The sequence below is a fragment of the Diabrotica virgifera genome, chromosome 5 (genome assembly GCF_917563875.1).
Source record: "Diabrotica virgifera virgifera chromosome 5, PGI_DIABVI_V3a".
Taxonomy (NCBI): domain Eukaryota; kingdom Metazoa; phylum Arthropoda; class Insecta; order Coleoptera; family Chrysomelidae; genus Diabrotica; species Diabrotica virgifera.
In genome coordinates this window covers 254784211-254803359 of record NC_065447.1, presented here as the reverse complement: position 1 = coordinate 254803359, position 19149 = coordinate 254784211, and the positions used below count along the sequence as shown (strand labels likewise).

The window sequence follows — 19149 nt, the reverse complement described above, 5'->3', positions numbered from 1 at the left end:
ATCGTATCACGGATATTATTCCAATAACTTATATATTCTAAAAATAAACTGTTAAATCATGCTCATTTCGATTATTGAGCTACAACCCCTTCGCAAGAAAACCACTCCATTTTCCAGGTTTAAGAGAAAGTTGTACTTAAAATACATTAAATTATTTATTTGGCGACTAAATATCGTTTAATAATTTATGAGCTCCCAAAATACGCGCCATTAGGTCATTAAATTGCAATTTCTTTTGTACAGTGCAGTCACTGAAGGTAAAAATCAACTATTACCTTCAATTTCGGTGAACCTTCATCGATTTTCACGAAAATTGGTGAGTGGTTAGAGGATACCCCAACAAACAAAGGTGACATGGTGCCAGCTTGCGCCTTTATCCTGGGGGTGGATACCACCCCTTCTCGAGGGTGAAAATTATTTTATTAAAAATAACTCTACAAATCGATAGAAGGACAAATTATAAGCAGAATTTGTTATATAAAGTTATTAAAATAAATCAGTACTTTTTGAATTATTAAAGATCAAACATTATAATTTTTCGTGAAAAAATGCATGCTTTAAAGCGGCTTGTCGCAAATCACTTAAAAATTGTAAGTTTTTATAAAAAAGTTATCATTACCAAAATTAAAGCTTTGAAAAACCATTTATTATTAATTCATAGTGACTTATAGGTATCTAATTAAACGTATTTTTTGTTTCGGCGAGTACTCAAATCGAATTATTTAAGCCTAATTAACAGGAAAACTATGCATTTTATAAAATTCTACTGAATATATATTTGTCAAAGTACTCAGAAATACCTATTAAATGAGCACCGGAAGAAGTTGATATCATCAAAATTAATCAAGTGAACATGAAAATAATAGGACCCTTTCAAATTTCTAGTACAAACTGAAAAATAAAACGAACTTTTCCACAAAAATTAAAATATTTAGTAATCCCTATAAGACTTTCTTTACTTTAGCATTATTAATGACCTTAAACATTTTTACCGATTATTGCATATTAAAAAAAATATATATGTATGATTTAAAAAAATCAAAATTTTTCAACTTTTCGTAAATTAAAAATGTATAAACATTCTCAATTTCTTTGCAAAACGAAAATGCAGCAGCTGCATAATACTCTGGTTAAAGCGGAGAGTGCAGGAAGAGTCTATACCGGTTTCGGAGATCTTTTTCCCCTCATCAGTAAACCCATATCCTCTTCTCTCCGCTTTAACCATTTACCATAGCTTAGGGCCTTCCTGAATTGCAAAGAAAGAAATGTCACGGATGAACTTTTCCGTCAGTTCATCCGTGACATTTCTTTCTTTGCAATTCGGGAAGGCCCTAAGCTATGGTAAATGGTTAAAGCGGAGAGAAGAGGATATGGGTTTACTGATGAGGGGAAAAAGATCTCCGAAACCGGTATAGACTCTTCCTGCACTCTCCGCTTTAACCAGAGTATTATGCAGCTACTGCATTTTCGTTTTGCAAATAAATTGAGAATGTTTATACATTTTTAATTCATTTACTCTTTTGAGTATTAAGGAATCTTTCTTGTTGGAGCTTTACCATGCTGAGTAGATGAGTTGTGAATTATTTAAAATTCTCTGATCTTAATTTTCTCGGCACCTGTATGACTTATAAATTGTAAAAGTCTCAGGAGGTGTAACCAAAGAAAGTATTCCACCTGTTGTCAATCTGGTGGTACGGAGGCGATATTTATTGTCGTTTTCTGCGCTGCTTCGATTGATAACTTAGTTTGTTTTCGTAAATTATTTGCTTTTGATAATAACTCCAACAATACTCGATACACATAAAAAATGATCGATAACGAAGTTTGAGTTTTTTTATTAGCAAAGATTTCACTCGTCTTTTGTTTTATGTATGAATCAAAATAACCAAGATAGAAACGTTTAAGCCTAAATTTTACTGCGAGAACAATGTAAATGGAGCCTTTTAACCTATTACCCTAAAAAAATAAAGTATTTGAAAGATTAAATGTAATACAGTTTTATAGCTCTTGACATTAACTTTCAAATAGTTGGATGTGCCTGATATCATAAAAATTAACAGTTATTCCAAAAAAAAACAATATCATTTTTTTGGAGTATAAATTTTGATGCTATCAACTTCTTCTGGAGCTCATTTGATAGGTATTTCTAAATACTTTGACAAGTATTTAGTAAGTGTTATAAAATGCATCGCTTTCCCGTTATTTAAGCTTGGATCCTTAGATTTGAATACTCGCAGAAAAAAAAATATATACATTCAATTACCTACAACTTACTTTAAATTAAGTAAATTTAAATTAAATGGTTTTTCAAGTGAGGAATTTATTATATTTTTTATTAGCTTCAATTTTAGTGATGAAAACTTTTTTATAAAACTTACAATTTTTGAGTTATTTATGAAAAATCGCTTTAAAACATGCATTTTTTTCACAAAAATTAAAATATTTGATTTTTAATAACTCAAAAAGTATTGATTTATTTTAATAACATTATATAAAAAATTTTGCTTAGAATTTGTCCCTCTATCGATTTGTGGGGTTATTTTTAATAAAGTAATTTTCACCCCCGAGAAGGGGTGATATCTACCCCAGGCTAAAACCGCAAGTTGGTACCATGTTACTTTTGTTTGCTGAGGTATCCTCTATACACTCACCAATTTTCGTGAAAATGAATGGAGGTTCACCGAAATCGAAGGTCATAGTTGATTTTTACCTTCAGTGACTGCACTAAAGAAAGAAAATTGCAATTCAATAATTGAAATGCGCGTATTTTGGGAGCTCATAAATTGTTAAACGATATTTAGTCGCGAAATAATTAATTTAATGCATTTTAAGTACAACTTTCTCTTAAGCCTGGAAAATGGGGTGGTTTTCTTGCGAAGGGGTTGTAGCTCAATAATCGAAATGCGCATGATTTAAGAGTTTATTCTTACAATATATAAGCTATTGGAATAATATCCGTGATACGATATATTTAAATCTTTTTCAGCATGTTTCTCTTAAGTAAAATCAATTAAAGGGTTGTTTGGGGGTGAAGGGGATGAGCTCAAAAATCGAAACTATATTATTTCAAGAGCTCATAAATGGCTCGTGATTCTGCCGCAAAAATCGATTCAATATCCCTATTTTTCAGTAAAATATTAAATTCCTGCTCAGTGGAACGAGCTCAAAATTTTTAATTTGCGGAATATGAAAGCTCATAAATAGCTTATAAATCAGGGCTATTTGTTTTTTAATTTTTGCAAGTGGGGGGGGGGCAGCTCAACACGGGTCTTGATAACTGATTCTGTTTAAATAGAGGCAGTTAAAATTTAATTTTGTTTAGTCTTAACTGTCTTTATTTACCTTCGTTTTTACTTACGAATTGAGTACTAGGAATAAAAATTCGTTTGATTTTTGCCTAGATAAATTGACGTGTTGTGGAATGCATATCGTAGATTCCCCATTTTAGTCTTAACTGTCTTTATTTAAAAATAATTGTTTTAGGATGACGGTACCAATCTTCTGGATATTGTCCCAGAAAGCCAAAGAAAGCTTTTTACTTTAAGAGAAGCCATGTCCACGTATGAAGCACTATTGGGTTATAAAATTTATTCCTGGAATAAATCTTCTGAGAAGCAGGGAAACATTGTTAACGGTCTATATCAAGGCTATAGCAGATTGTACCATTTTGCAAAGGTATGTTTTGTAATTTTATTCATTTATACATGCGTATTTATAGTTTTTTCTTCGTCTTAGTCTCTGAGTAATCCTAAAAAAGCAGATGGTAAAAGGAAGAAAGTTGATACAGACAAAACAACGCAATCTTCGCAGGCTGCAGCTTTGAAAAAAGAATCTCAAAAATTAAATAAGAATTTAAAGATTCCAGATACAATATGGAACTTTCCTGTTGTGAAGAAAGCGTTGAGTTTATTACATGAGTAAGTTTCGTACACATTATTTCCCTTAAGGCCATCGGTACATAATTCGCAAATATTTTACGGCTATCCCTACTTTTTCTGTCTTCACACGGCAAATTACGTGTAGTAAAATTCTCACTGGTATGGATATGTAAACTTTACTTGACAATGTCATCATTAACTTTAAAGAGATGGCTTTTGAATGTTCTTGGATAACTGTTACGTGTATAATTAATTTCCTTAATTATTAATTCAGTTAATTAATATGATAATTTTTTCACTAACTATGTATTCAGTGATTGTAATAATTTATCTACTGTACAACAAAAACTAATAATCAATCGAGAAAAGAGAAAAAGTGATAAAGTGATTTTTTAATAATATATTGTTACTATGAAACGCTTACAATTTTGAACATCTTTAAAAACAAAATACTTTTATCACTGAATATATCCTGGTGTATTCTCTGCTTGGATCATCCATAAATAATAAACAATAAATAACTTTTTATTAAGTTCACGTCTTAAATCAATTAGTTATCAAATACACTATATATCAATATTATTTAATCAACAACTCAAAATATTCCCGATGCCATGTCAAATATTTAAAATTGTCAATATATCAATATTATTTAATCAACAACTCAAAATATTCCCGATGCCATGTCAAATATTTAAAATTGTCACTGTCTGACTGACAATATGCTGACAATATTCTATTCGACTAGTGCGTTGTATGACAAAGATAGATTTGGAAAATATTACCACCGACATTGTGTTGATTTTTTTCGAATCCTGAAAAAACAAATAAATATTTTTAAACAATTTAAACGCAGAATGAAAGACTAAATTATTACCGAGGGCCGAAAGTCCCTTAGAATCAATAAAAAGTTTCTTTTGAATGAGATATTTGAAATTAAAAATCACACTAAATTTTCTCTTAGATTTTCACCCCTGTAACTTATTAAAATAAACATTATAGAAGTTCTTAGGGACTTTCGGCCCTCGCTAATAACGTAATCTTTCATTCTGCGTTTAAATTTTTCAAAAATACTTTAGTTTTCTCAGGATTCGAAAAAAATTAATCCCATTTGAATAGCATTGGAGCAGAAACTACGTACCCATCCCCTTAAAGTGAATAGGAAACTTGCACATTTTTGTTTTATTACGTAATAACCTTCAGTTTCGTTTAAAAATAAGATTTCCAAAATTTCACGCCTCAAAACTACATAATAACTTAGCAATACAAATGTAAAATCTTCTGTGTATGTAAATCATTTCAAACGATCTAAAAACGCGCTAACACTTGTGACATCACCAAGTTATATTCTGTAATGACAGATCTCTTGTCTCATATAAAAGTATAAGCCACTTTGTTTACATTGGTGTTTGATACAGTTTTTGAAGAGATAGTATTGAAATGTGTGTGTGTTTACTATGGAAAATAAAAGTAATTACTATAAGTGTTGTTTAGTACCATTGTTTAAAAGTACAACCATTAAAACCCCAATAAAATATTTATTAGATTAACAGTCGATAAAAAACTGAGTTCAAAGGGGGGTATGGTTTGAAATATTTAATTTTTTTATTATTTCAAATAAAAGTGCACGCTTTCAAGAATACTCTCTGAAAATTTCAGATTGGTCGGAGTAAAATTACCCGAGATACAGAGTGTTGAATATCCCTACCTTCGACCCGCTTTGCCGCAGCTTCGCGCCAGCACGCTTAAGCGTAGTGAGAAACGTTAAACAACTGTTCGCCTTCTCTTTTGTAGATTACTCCGCAATTCAAAAAACATATTCCAATTTACTTTACGATTTGGCAGACAAATAAGAAGATTAAGATGCAGTTGTCAAAACTTTAAACGCATTTTTCTCAAAACTGCTTTTTCAAATGCGGTGGACATTGTAACTGAAAAACTACTTGACCGATCTACCTGAAATTTTGCATAGATTTTATTTAGACATTTCGTGAGGTAACAACGTCGAGATATTTTTCGTTTTGTGCTTATTTTTTGTTCAACAATAATAAATCTGTTGGTTTTCACATTTTTATCAAAAATTTCGTGTTTTTGACTTCTGAGTGATACCAAAAATTCAAAAATCATTAAAAATAAAAAACTCGACGTTGTTACCTCGTGAAACTGATAAGCTAATTAAATCTTTTTGAATTTTTTGTTTCGTATGATCCAGTGATGAGTTCTGATGTCCACCGCAAAATCCATTTTTTTTAGCTGCCTGCCAAAATTTGTCACCAATGGCTTATTTTTCAATATTTTAGATTGAATTCTTTCTTAAATATTCTTTGAATTGTACTTAATATGTTTATTTATTATTGGTGGTACCGATCTATAAGAAGGGTGACAAGAAGACCCATCCAATTATAGGCCAATATCACTCCTTCCTATAATATCAAAGGTACTTGAGAAATGTATGGCAGCAATGATTATTAAGTACTTTGAATCCAAAAATTTGTTCACAAATAGTCAGTTTGGTTTTAGAAGGAGTCTAAATACGACAAAAGCCATCATGGACTTAGTGATGAAGATTCAAAAGGCTTTTTAGCAGAGTTGCTATCTGTCGGCTACATTTTGTGACCTGAGCAAAGCTTTTGATTGTGTTTCACATAAACTGCTTCTCAGGAAATTGGAGAGATATGGGTTTGGAGATAGTAGCATCGCAATGATCTCCAGCTATCTCTCCGATAGAAAGCAGAGTGTGCAGGTGGGTAGAGTAAGGTCGGCAGAGAGAGCTATAAATATCGGATTACCTTAAGGGTCAATATTGGGACCACTTTTATTTCTAATTTATATTAATGATCTTCCACAGACAGACCTTACCAGTTCATTTACTCTGTTTGCTGATGATACTACTATTACCTGCAAAGATTGGGATTGTAATGCAGCAATAGAGGCATCAAAACAAGCACAAGATAAGGCAGAACAATGGTTTGCAGCAAATATGTTGCTTCTAAACATCAATAAAACCCAGTCTTTGATTTTTTCAACAAGACAGCTTCCATCCGGAGATGCAGACAAACAAATAAAATTTTTGGGGGTTTACTTGGATGCAGGACTATGTTGGAAGGCTCATACACGGTCCCTTGTTGCTAAGTTAGGAACTGCAACTTTTCTGATTAGAAGACTTTCTGAGTGTGTATCTCAGTTCACTTTACAACAGGCGTATTTTGCACTGTGTCATTCACACATCAGCTATGCAATTTTGGCATGGAGTCACAGTACTGAAGCCAAAGATGTCTTTCGTATTCAGAGAAGAATAGTAAGGATAATCTGGCCTGTCCTATCAGAAAGAATGTCGGCAAGCATTTGTTGCACTGCACATACTAACTCTGCCTTCGCTATTTATTCTAGAGAGTCTTGTTCATGTGAAACAAAATATAGATTGTCATCAAAGACATGAGGATGTACACCGATATGAAACCAAAAATAAGCATGCCTTAATACTGCCATACACCAAGCTCCAAAGAAGTAGAGACGGACCAAACTCTTATGGTGTAACATTCTACAACAAGTTGCCTACTGAAATTACTGAATTGCCAATTTTACAATTTAGAAAACAACTAAAGAATTTTCTCATAAGCCAAGCATTTTACAGCAGTGATGAATTTTTAAATTTTAACTTTAATGTTTGGAACTGGGTTGTGAATTGTTGAATTGTACTGTGTTTATTCTTAGGAACCCAGAAAGTGTTTGTCTTAATTGATGTACGTATGTATTATTTCATATTTTGCCTTTTAAATTTGTATTTTATATTTTGTGTTTTTATATTTGTATTGTATATCTGAGAACCAAAGTTGTACACTATTTTTTGACGTATGTAAGTACTTTTGTGTATTAACATGAATAAATGACTTGACTATTTAATTTAAAAATAAAATAATTCTACCATAGCTTGAAAAAAATTCACAAAAATGTGCTTGATATGTTGATTTCAAACCATACCCCCCCCCCCCTTAATAAAGTGGTTTACATGCATGTTGAAAGAACATTAAAGATATTTTAATTCATTCTCAATTTTAATGTAAGTATTTAATATCTGTTGTCTGCTTGATAGATTTTTTTAATAAAGTGTATTTTGAACAAAAAGAAAATAGATCTTTTGGTATATTTTGGTAGATGTACATTGCTGATTGAATAATATTTATCTATACAATATTGTTCTTTATATCTGTGCCGGTGATCCATCTCCAGTGCGTATCGGTGGTGGTGGAAGGGTGGAAAGTCGGAAGCGCGAACTGGTGACGCTATCGATGCAGGTTTTGGAATTTTACATCACAGCGCATGCTATATTGTTGCAAGGTCTTTATTTGCTTCTTTATTTTTAGGCCCAAGTTAACATGGACGACGGTTACAGAAGCAAATACAGTAAAAACGAAGAAGGAACTCCACCAGCACGTGATGCAAGCCACATTATATCTGGTACAACAAGTTAAACGCCGAAAAGACTTGGAAACGTTAACCAAGAAGACCTATTTCGATCATGTAACGTACGTAGCTTCGATTATATTTAAAAGAATAATCAAAAGGTTGGAAGAGTTTGTAGATTTTGACTCTCTCACTGCTGCTTTGGCATTGGAATGTTTCGGAATTATTTTGAATCTGGTTAATGCACAGTACAAGTCCAATCTAAAATCATTTTTAAGTAAAGTTGGTAAGTAATATAGTTAATATATACGATTCTTCTTCTTTTCTTCTTAGCTTTTTATCGTCCAGTCATGGACATAGGCCTCTCCCTACTCCTTCGATATAGCTGATAGTCAACCGACTTCTCATTTCTCTCCACATTCTATATTATACTAGCTGACCCGGCAGACTTCGTACTGTCTAAATAGATAAAAACAAACTTTTGTATACAATAAACTTAAAATAAACAAAAGGAATTCGTAATTAATAAACAAAAAATGCTCGATGTGAATGAGGTTTTATTATTATTTTTAATTAATTACACATGATGTTTGAAGTAATAAAGTTTTGTTAGACGTAACAAAATAAAATTTGTAGTGCAACAGTTACAATCTTAAATTTGTTTATCTTATAATGAATATAACAGCTTTATTTTATCTACATTCAAAACAACCCTGTATTTATGATTGGGTTCGGGGTGGTTCCAACTCTATAGGTGTTGATTAAATAAAATAAAATTAAATAACATTAAATAAAATGAAATAAAATTAAACAAAATTTAATAAAAAAGTAAACGAAGTAAATTAAAATTAAATGAAATTGAATAAAAGTAAATAAAAATAAATAAAACTGGATAAAATTAAATACAAATAAATAAAATATTAATTTAAATACAATTAAATAAAGATAAAAAAAATTAAATGAAAAAAAGTAAATAAAATAAAAAAATAATAAAATTAAATAAAAGTAAATAGAATCTAATAAAATTTAATAAAATGAAATAAAATAAAATAATCGAAAATAAATAAAATACTTAAATTAAATAAAATTAAACAATATTAAATAAAATTTTATAATATGCGGCTTGTTCTTTTCGTGTGTTCAGAATTTTTCTCCTGCTTACGGTTCGTCAAAAAAGTTCCGTTTAGAGATATTTTTTGAAAATTTCGCAAAATTAAAAAATAAATATTTTGCCCAATTTAAGTCCAAAAGTTAACATTTGCATTTTTCTTCGATGAAATTTGTTGCTCGTTCTTCTTCTGTCCTCAGAATATTTCTACGGCTTAAGATATTGTATTTAGGTCACCGATTGCGCTAGAGAAAAAAATTTAGTACGGTTCTGCTCGGAATAGCAAGGAGTCTACCTACTTAACTTCATATTTTTCACTTCATTATTGTGGGAGTTATGACGTCATGGACAACCCCCTTATGACGCAAGGCTATGAAAATAGATAACAGCCTACTCCCAGTCCGGTCGAATATACCTGGCAAATTTCATAAAAATCGGTCAAACCGTTTCGGAGGAATATGGCAACTAACACTGTGACCAGAGACTTTTATACATATAGCTGTAAATATTTTGGTGGCTACTAAAATGACTATATAAAACTGTATAAACCTTCCCTGAACTTTTACAAACAATTCAACATCAAAATTAGCCAAATCGGTCCAGCCATTCCTGAGTTTTAGCGAGACTAACGAACAGCAATTGATTTTTATATATAGTGCTAGTCAAAAGTCCGTACCCCCCCTCATATCTTTTGAACGGTTATACCTATAATAGTGAAATTTGGAGGGAGGAAATAAACGGACGTAAGATTCTAACTAGTCACGACAGGTGACGTAATAGTGACAGATGACTTTACAGTGCCACTGTGACAGATAATTTTAAATGGGACCTTATGACAAGTGACACCTCGTTTGAAAGGTATTGAAAATACCTATTCAGTCATACTAATTTTGTTTGAATTTAAGCTAATTTTGATGAATAAAGAAATAAATATAAAATTGTAGTTTCGCATTTAATTAATAAATATTCAAAATTCCGCCTATGATAACTTGTCAAAAAGGTTGACGTTGACGTAAAAACTACTAGAGAATTGAAAAAAGTCAACTTTTTTGACAAAAAAACCATAGGCGGACCTCTGAATTTTTATTAATTAAATGCGAAACTCCAACATTATATTTATTTAATTTATTCACCAAAATTAAAATCAACTTAAACCCAAAGAAATTAGCACTCGTGAATAGGTATTTTGAATACCTTTCAAACGAGATATCACTTGCTATAAGTTCCCATTTAAAATTATCGGTGACAGTGGCTCTGTAACGTTATCTGTCACTATTATGTCACCTGTCATTACTAGTTAAGAAGCTTACGTCTGTTTATTTCCTCCCTCCAAATTTCACTATTATAGGTATAACCGTTCAAAAGATAAGAGGGGGGGTACGGACTTTTGACTAGCACTGTATAAGATTTCACACATTAGATCAAACAAAGTGACAAAATAGGCTAATTCGAAGTAGTTGCCATGTACTTACCATAACATTGGACAGTTTAATATCCTTATATACCAACGATTTACCATGAATGTGATTTAATGCTTGAGAAATGTCATAGATCCAGTCCCACAAAAGGGATTCCTCAAACATATATACTCAGCGAATATTTGCCAATATCAAGTACGAGTGTGAGCGTATCTACCAAGAGGTGGGAGTAATGGAACGACACAAACACAGAGGCGGCGGCCATCATATGCTAGAGAGAGAAAGCTAAGCGCCGGTAGAGATAGACCAGCGACCCGAACTGCTCCGTGTTACGCTATTTTTCGGACTTGCCTAATCTACGTGTTATTATATCTATGATTTTAACACCCAATCAGATCCCGTATAACGTTTCAGCTGCGCTCAGGACCAAGACTTTTGATGAATTCGCGCACACATAAATTTACTTCCAAACGCGGCTAAAGAAGTATAACTTCAATAAAGGAAGTCATAAAAAATTGGAGGGAGATACGATGAAATAGGAGAAAGTTAAAAAATTAAGTGCAGTGACTATAGGGGGCAATTGATTTGGCGACGGGTAAAATCACTAGTATGGATATACACTGAGGGAAACAGCTGAACAATATTTTCAACAGAGTGGTAGTGTTGGATATAAGACTCACGAGGTATTTGAGGGGGAATGTAAACACCCCCAATAACAAATGTAGACCCATGAAACTGGCACAAAATTCAAAACTATGCAATAATAGAAACATACTGAGACTGAAAATTGTTGTCAATGAATAATCGAACCCACAACCCCACTGAATTTTTCACTCGTTTTACTGCTTCTGTCATTCCTATAAATGTTAGCACCTTTATACTTTAATTCAATATTCATTAGACTGTTGCGTTCGGCTAAAATAATTATATAATATGAGCATCATGAAAAAATACTTTTTAGGAGATCAAAACATTTGGTACGTAGACCACCTACATTCTTCAAATATATAGTTACTGGGAGACCAGTTACAGTTACCTACTAGAGACTCGTTTTTGTTTAGTTGCCACCACGGTTGTTACACCACTAAGGTAGCAAATAATCAAGTTAACCTCCCATCAAATGGTTTTCCATTAATTCCTTTTTAACAGCATTGTACGCATCTTGTTCCATTTTTGTCTGGTCCTTGGGGTATTGAATGTGGTTCTTCGAAGTTTACTGCAGATTTAGGAGCTAACTTAACTGTGGCATCATTACATATGACTTCTACTGTGGCCTACGTCAACTTGTGTAGCTTATGTAGCTTCACTTATAGTAGCTTCATTATGCTGCAAACCATCCATAATAAACAATACTGTGTAGTTTCAGAAGAAGATAGTAACACTGAAGACATGATAACTTCACTAAACTCCATAGTTGAAATCTACCAGAAAATATTTGAAAGAGGCGAGGAGGAACTTGCCGATGATCTTGAACAGAGAAAGTTGTCTTTAATTGCCATTACCACCCTAAACTCGCTGATTTCTCATGTTCCCGAGACAAGCAGTATCCTATCAGTACAGGTAGGTTTTTTTATATACTTCACTTGTTCGTTGTCTGTCTCTTTGTCACTGTGTCCTAAAAATCTTGTAATCGATTTTAAACATACTTCCCGACTAGCTAGATATCTTAAATTTTCAGAGTAGTTCAGAACTCGATGACAATGCAATATTCAACAGCTTTTACATGGATGCATTGAGTTTTGTTTTGAATTTTAAGCCATTTTAAATGCAAATAATGCAATGACATCTAGATCCCGTTGTAAAGTACACTAGTCCGCAGCAGATATAGCTCAGTGGTATAGCATTCGACTGCAGATCGAGAGGTCCTCGGTTCAAACCCGGGTGATTCCTATTTTTTTATTTTTTTTATGTTTAATTTAATTAACATATTAATATTTCATATTTTATTAAGTTAATAATATAATATTAGCTATATTAAGATATACCTATCACAATTATTTTTTTGAAACATGTGTTCCGTTGGTGGTTTACGGAAACGATTAAATGAATTTAAAATAAGTGTAAAACAACGAACAATAATATATTTATTTAAGTCGTGCTTATATCTCGTAAGAGGGTTTGTGATTTTTTGCGGGACGAGGGTTTGTGTCAGACTGCTGTGGCTGAACTAAAAACACATGTCTGTGGTTTTAAGTTGAAGACTAATTTATTGACATAAAGAGACTGGCCCTTTATCTGGTGTTTTAAAAGCTGAAAACATTTCTGTAGTTTTAAGAAGCGTCTTAGAATGCATTTAAAAAGTGATATATTGACATAAGGTCTGATAAGGTAACTATTTAATGGGGAATTTTGTTTCCCATAAATAAACTGAGACTGAACAAGCCATTACCATCTGGTTTCGTATAGAAAGAAATGTGAATTTTAAATAGCCCATATTATTTCATTTTGAAAAAGTTATTAAAAATAAAAATTAAAATTAGCATTTAAAAAATAGTAAAATAGTAATTGAAGCGTGTCGCCACACATGTTTCATTAATTTACCATTTTAAACATTTTCTTTGATTTATATGAGTTTAAAATCGATTACAAAATTTTTTCATAACATAGGGATTGAAACAACAAAATAGTTTATAATTTTATATTGTGTCCTATAAATAATAAAAACGTGGTATTATAAAAGTTATTTTTTATAAAAGTGTAACAATTATTTAAATAAAGCACCCCACACAAACCTTATGGAAAAATCGCTTGAATCTGCCCAAACTTTGTCATGTTGTAGTATTCAATGTGTCGAACAAAAATCTCAATGGATACTGGACCTTCTTCTTTCTCATAATCCTTAGTGCCCTTCCGGGCATCGGATGTAGGGTTCCGCCACTTATCCATTTCTTCTATACACTTCTATTGGTGGCCAGATTCTTCATATCTCTTTTATTCATGTCTCTATTTTCAGCTATATCATGGATTTGGTCCATCCGATCTTCCTCATTATCGGTCCCTGCTCCATCTCTCTCCTTATATTTTCATTTTTAAATCTTTCAAACTTCTCTTTTAGACTTCCAGTCTCTAAATGACTATTATAGTTAAGAGAGGATTTAGTCCATCTCCTTGTTTAATCCCCTTATCCCGTGCCCATTGAGATTTTTGTTCGACACATCAACTACTACAAAATTGCAAAATTTGTACAGATTTAACCAAGGCCATAGGCGCCCATACCCAAGGGCAGGGGAGCCGTGCCCCCCTAGCTTTTCGTGTGCTTTAAATTATTACAAAGTGTAATTTGCAACATCTTCACGTCCCCCCCTAAAAAATTGTTATGGGCGCCTATGACCGAGGCCACTTTTCCATAGGATTTGTGCGAGGTCATTTCTGTAAAAATTTAAAAAATAATTTCATACGGAATATAATATCATTTAATTTTTTTTTTGCTTTCTAGATGTTAGAATGGTTAAAAAACTACGCCTACAATAATACTCTTTCCTCGAAAAACTCGTCGTGTTTTATAAATCTTTTCTTCGAAACTAACATAAAGTACACAGTCTTACAAAGTCTTACATTGTTGGAAAATATGTCAGTCAGTATCGGCGACACTTTTGGAGTTATTACAGAGGTACGTAAAAAACTGCTGCAAATCCAAATAATCTGATGGTTTTTATTACACTGTCTTTAATATTGAGGAAAAAAGGTAAAACTGCTAGGCAAACAATCATTTCCGCGTAAAATGTGCAGTGCATATGAATGCATATGAATTATATCAAAAGGATTTACTGTAAATAACTTATACATGGCGTCCATAAAGTAACGCTTAAATTCATTATTTCGTAAACCGGCGACTTTCAGGAAAAATCCCGAAACAGGTCGATTTTTATTTTTAAATTACGATTTTTTGGCATGCATATCATACTAGTGACGTCATTAATCTGGACGTGATGACGTAATCGATGATTTTTTTTAATGAGAATAGGGGTCATGTGATAGCTTATTTGAAAGGGTATTCAATTCTCTATTCACTAATATAACCATTAGCATGATTATTTATACAGGATGTCCAAAAAAAAATGTTTTTTAATTAAAATAATTGACCCAAAAGATGAATCTATGCTATTTATTTAATTCTAAATACATTTTACTGGTGTCAGAAAACAGTTTTATTTGAAGAATAAACATTGATTTTCGCCTAAACGAAATGTTCAAATTGCCACGAGGTAGGTGGGTGGCAGTTTTAACATTGAGTTTAAGCAAAAAACAATATTTATTTGTCAAATAAACATTTTTTTCATGTTTTCTGATAACAGTAAAAGGTATTTTGAATTAAATAAATTACATACATTCTTCTTTTTGCCTCAATTAATTTAATTAAAAATTTTTTTTTTGATACCCTTTATAAAAATTTTTGTTAATGTTTCAATTATTGAATAGAGAATTGAATACCCTTTCAAATGAGCTATCACATGACCCCTATTCTCATTTAAGAAAATAATTGATTACGGCATTACGCCCAGGTGGATGACGTTACTAGTATGATATATATGCCAAAATATGAAAAATTAAAAATAAAAATCGACCTGTTTCGGGATTTTTCCTTAAATTGGCCAGTTTACGAAATAATGAATTTATGCGTTACTTTATGGACGCACTGTATTATTAATACAGTGAAAGAGATTATAAAAGGATTTTTTAATTAAATTTAGAAATTACTTGTTTCATATTTTCATTACTATTAGAGCAAATTACTTTACATAACTTTTTAGGAGGAACATACAATAGAAAAGATTAAAATTGTAAACGAAGGTACTGTTAATAATATTCTTCTTTCTTTATGTGGATGTATAAAAACAATCTTAGACGACGTCGATAGTGTAATAGCACGTTTAAAGTCTGAATATATTATCCTTAGTTATCCAGGGGAAGACGATACAACTAATAGTAAGTTTTATGGAAAAGCTGAAAAGGTATTGGATATAAAATGATCATTGTTGCAGGGAGGGAAAAGTTGAAAACGAAAGAACAAGGTGTGTGTACCCAATTATGTTTTGTAGTTACCATTTTAACAAATGTAACCAATCTTCTTTTACCTCCTGGTAATCTGGCGGAAGCTGTCTTCAAAAGTATCGTCCAACTGTTTGGTACATTAAGTTCCCTTACTAAATACTTTAATAGCAGATCCTCGAAGATCAATTTAGCATTTCAAGGTGCAAGGTGAGTTAGTATAAAGTAACCGCCACGCTACTAGGTACACGGGTACATTGAGCTAATACATACATAAATGAAGGGACCCTTCATTTGTTGCACTGTTTAGTTTTATGTCTAGTGACGTGTAGAATTTCAGAAAATGTATAGAAACCAATATAAACCTAGAAAGTTAACAATTAATAGAACTGTTATATTTGAAGTTTATAGTTGTCATTGTAAGTTGTAAAAGAGTTTTAAAGTATTGTCATATTATTGGTGTTAGAATAAAAATTTTTTAAAGCAGGGTAACAATACTATTAATTAAAAAACAATTATTTTGAATAATTTCATGACAGTCACGAAAGTCACAGGTTGAACGGGCCGAATTAACCCAAGCCTAGTAATTAGGTACCCGTAGGTCTACTAGCGAGGCGCTTACTGTATATACACTTAAGTTTATTTTTTATTTAGTTTTTAATATCTTTTCACTACTATACTCGTCAACTTTAACAAGAACTGCGAAGGACACGTGCGCAGTAACAAGACTCGGTAAAGTGACGTTCCGTTATTTTAACACTTCATTTTTTTTTGGCACTGGCTCATTTCTATGTTGATTGAGTACAGTGTTGTCATATCGTTAAAAAAAGAATGTGTGTGTACTTTGTACGCACGTAAGAAGTTATACTTCTATTATAATATAATTTCAACGAAATAAATATACCTACTTAACAGTTACAATACAAAAAATTAACAATAATTACCAAAAATGAGCCAAAACTTAACAATGCCAAATATTAAAAAAAAAAGAAATCGAAAACGAAATATGAATCGTCCGGGATTTGAACCCGCAATCTCGCGATTTTTTGATCTCTGGTCTAATGCTCTACCAACAAGGCCATCAAGCCGTATGCACTTACCTTTCAGATATACATAATTATACATCACGGTGACAAATGAAATATAAAAATAGATGTTTTATTATTTTACGCCCAAGGAAGACAAATCCAAAGACACAAAATTATAATAAAAAACCTATTAAACCACCTTTTTCAAATTGCGCAAGTTGTATTATTAATATTAATGTTAATAAATGAAATATAAATATTTTGACGTTTCACAATTTGACAATTCACTTTTAACTGCAGTGTCTTAAAAATTTTAAAGTACTAGTGCCTTAAAGTAGCATTTTTAACGCTCCTATGGAGTCCTAAAAATTGCATTTTTAACACGTTTGTAGAAAAATATATTTAAAAACACTAATATATTCTTTCCACACCTTTTCTGGACTGATACATACATAAATTAAAATATTTTGAAGTATAACTTCAAAAATATAATATGAAAACTATTTAAAAAGGCAGTATAACTATTAACTAACCTTTGTTGTTTCTCTTCCCACAAATTTTAAAACGCAACAACCATACATAACCAAACCGTCAACCGTCCAAACCACAACTGCGCTACAGCTGCCATATTGGATAATTTTTGACATGTCATTTGAACATCCAATCAGAACAAAGTTATAATGCGCATGCGCCGGGATCGTAGGTTTTAACATATAAAAATTCACCCTCATATCGCGCGTAAAGAAGTAAACTTCAAAAATATGGAGAGTAGTTCGAAATTTATATTTATAGTCGGTTTAGAAAGGCTTTCGGCGTTATTAGATGCCCAACTTTTGTTTCATTGTCATTCTTGCCAACTTCTTAACGCTAATTATATCTTTCTGACTTCCTCCATCCTTTAATTTGCGATATTTCTCTTCTCTGACTTCCTGTAGGTGTCCATTCAAGTAATTGTTTTATACCTGGAGCATAGGTAGCAGAAAAATGGCCTGGCTGAGAAACCTCGGAGAATGGTTTAGATGCAACTCAATTGAACTCTTTCGGGCTGTAGTGTCAAAAGTTAGAATAGCAATGATGATTATAATACCAACCTCCATCGACGAGATGGAACGTAAAGAAGAAGAAGATTGCCTTTTCGTTGCACATATCCGTACCTTATAAGCTAGATATATGCCGTTCTTTATTGTGTCTTATATTTCAACAAAAAGCGGGAGATATGGTTCGAAAATCTATGATCTAATTTTTAAATTAAGGCCATGGGTACATAATCCGCAAATATTTTACGGCTATCCCTACTTTCATATGGATATGTAAACATTACTGGAATGTCATTCTACTTGACAATGTCATCATTAACTTTAAAGAGGTGGCTTTTGAATGTTCTTGGATAACTGTTAATGTGCAATGTACAACAAAAACTAATGCTCCATCGAGAAAAGAGGAAAAGTGTTAAAGTGATTTTTTAATAATATATTGTTACTATGGAACGCTTACAATTTTGAACATCTTTAACAACAAAATACTTAGATCACAGAATATATTATCCTGATGTATTCTCTGCTTGGATCTTCCACAAATAATACACAATAAATAACTTTTTATTAAGTTCACGTCTTAAATCAATTATTTATCAAATACACTATATCAATATTATTTAATCAACAACTCAAAATATTCCCGATGCCATGTCAAATATTTAAAATTGTCACTGATTGTCAACACTGTCTGACTGACAATATGCTGACAATAATCTATTATAAGATATCTAATATAAGATTATCTAAGATAAGATATCTAATATTGTAAGATAAAGATAGATTTAGAAAATATTACCACGGACATGGTGTCCATTTTTTTCGAATCCTGAAAAAACTAATAAATACTTTTAAAAATTTTAAACGCAGAATGAAAGACTAAATTATTACCAAGGGCTGAAAGTCCCTTAGAATAAATGAAAAGTCTATTTTGAATGAGATATTTGAAATTAAAAATCACACTAAATTTTCTCTTAGTTTTTCACTTCTGTAACTTATTAAAATAAACATTATAGAAGTTCTCAGGGACTGCCCTCACTAATAACGTAATTTTTCATTCTGCGTTTAAATTTTTCAAAAATACTTATTAGTTTTCTCAGGATTCGAAAAAAATGAATCCCCATTTGAATAGCATTGCAGCCGAAAATACGTACCCATCCTCTTAAATAATCATGTTCAGGACAATTCAAAGAATATTCAAGAAAAATTTCAAGGCAAAATATCAAAAAATAAACCAACGGCGGTAAATTTTTACAGACACCTCAAAAAAATGGAAATATCTCGACAGCG

General features: G+C 31.7%; 1 protein-coding gene across 1 annotated transcript in view; it reads left to right on the top strand.

Annotated features, from left to right (window-relative positions):
* Positions 1–19149, top strand: part of LOC114328229 (Fanconi anemia group I protein homolog) — a 34905-nt gene that overhangs the window by 14794 nt on the left and 962 nt on the right. The window contains exons 9-15 of the mRNA XM_050651136.1: positions 3484–3675; positions 3736–3917; positions 8243–8568; positions 12169–12368; positions 14245–14418; positions 15560–15734; positions 15791–16007. Of these exons, the coding sequence (XP_050507093.1) occupies positions 3484–3675; positions 3736–3917; positions 8243–8568; positions 12169–12368; positions 14245–14418; positions 15560–15734; positions 15791–16007 (1466 nt within the window). The remainder of the gene's footprint in view (positions 1–3483; positions 3676–3735; positions 3918–8242; positions 8569–12168; positions 12369–14244; positions 14419–15559; positions 15735–15790; positions 16008–19149) is intronic.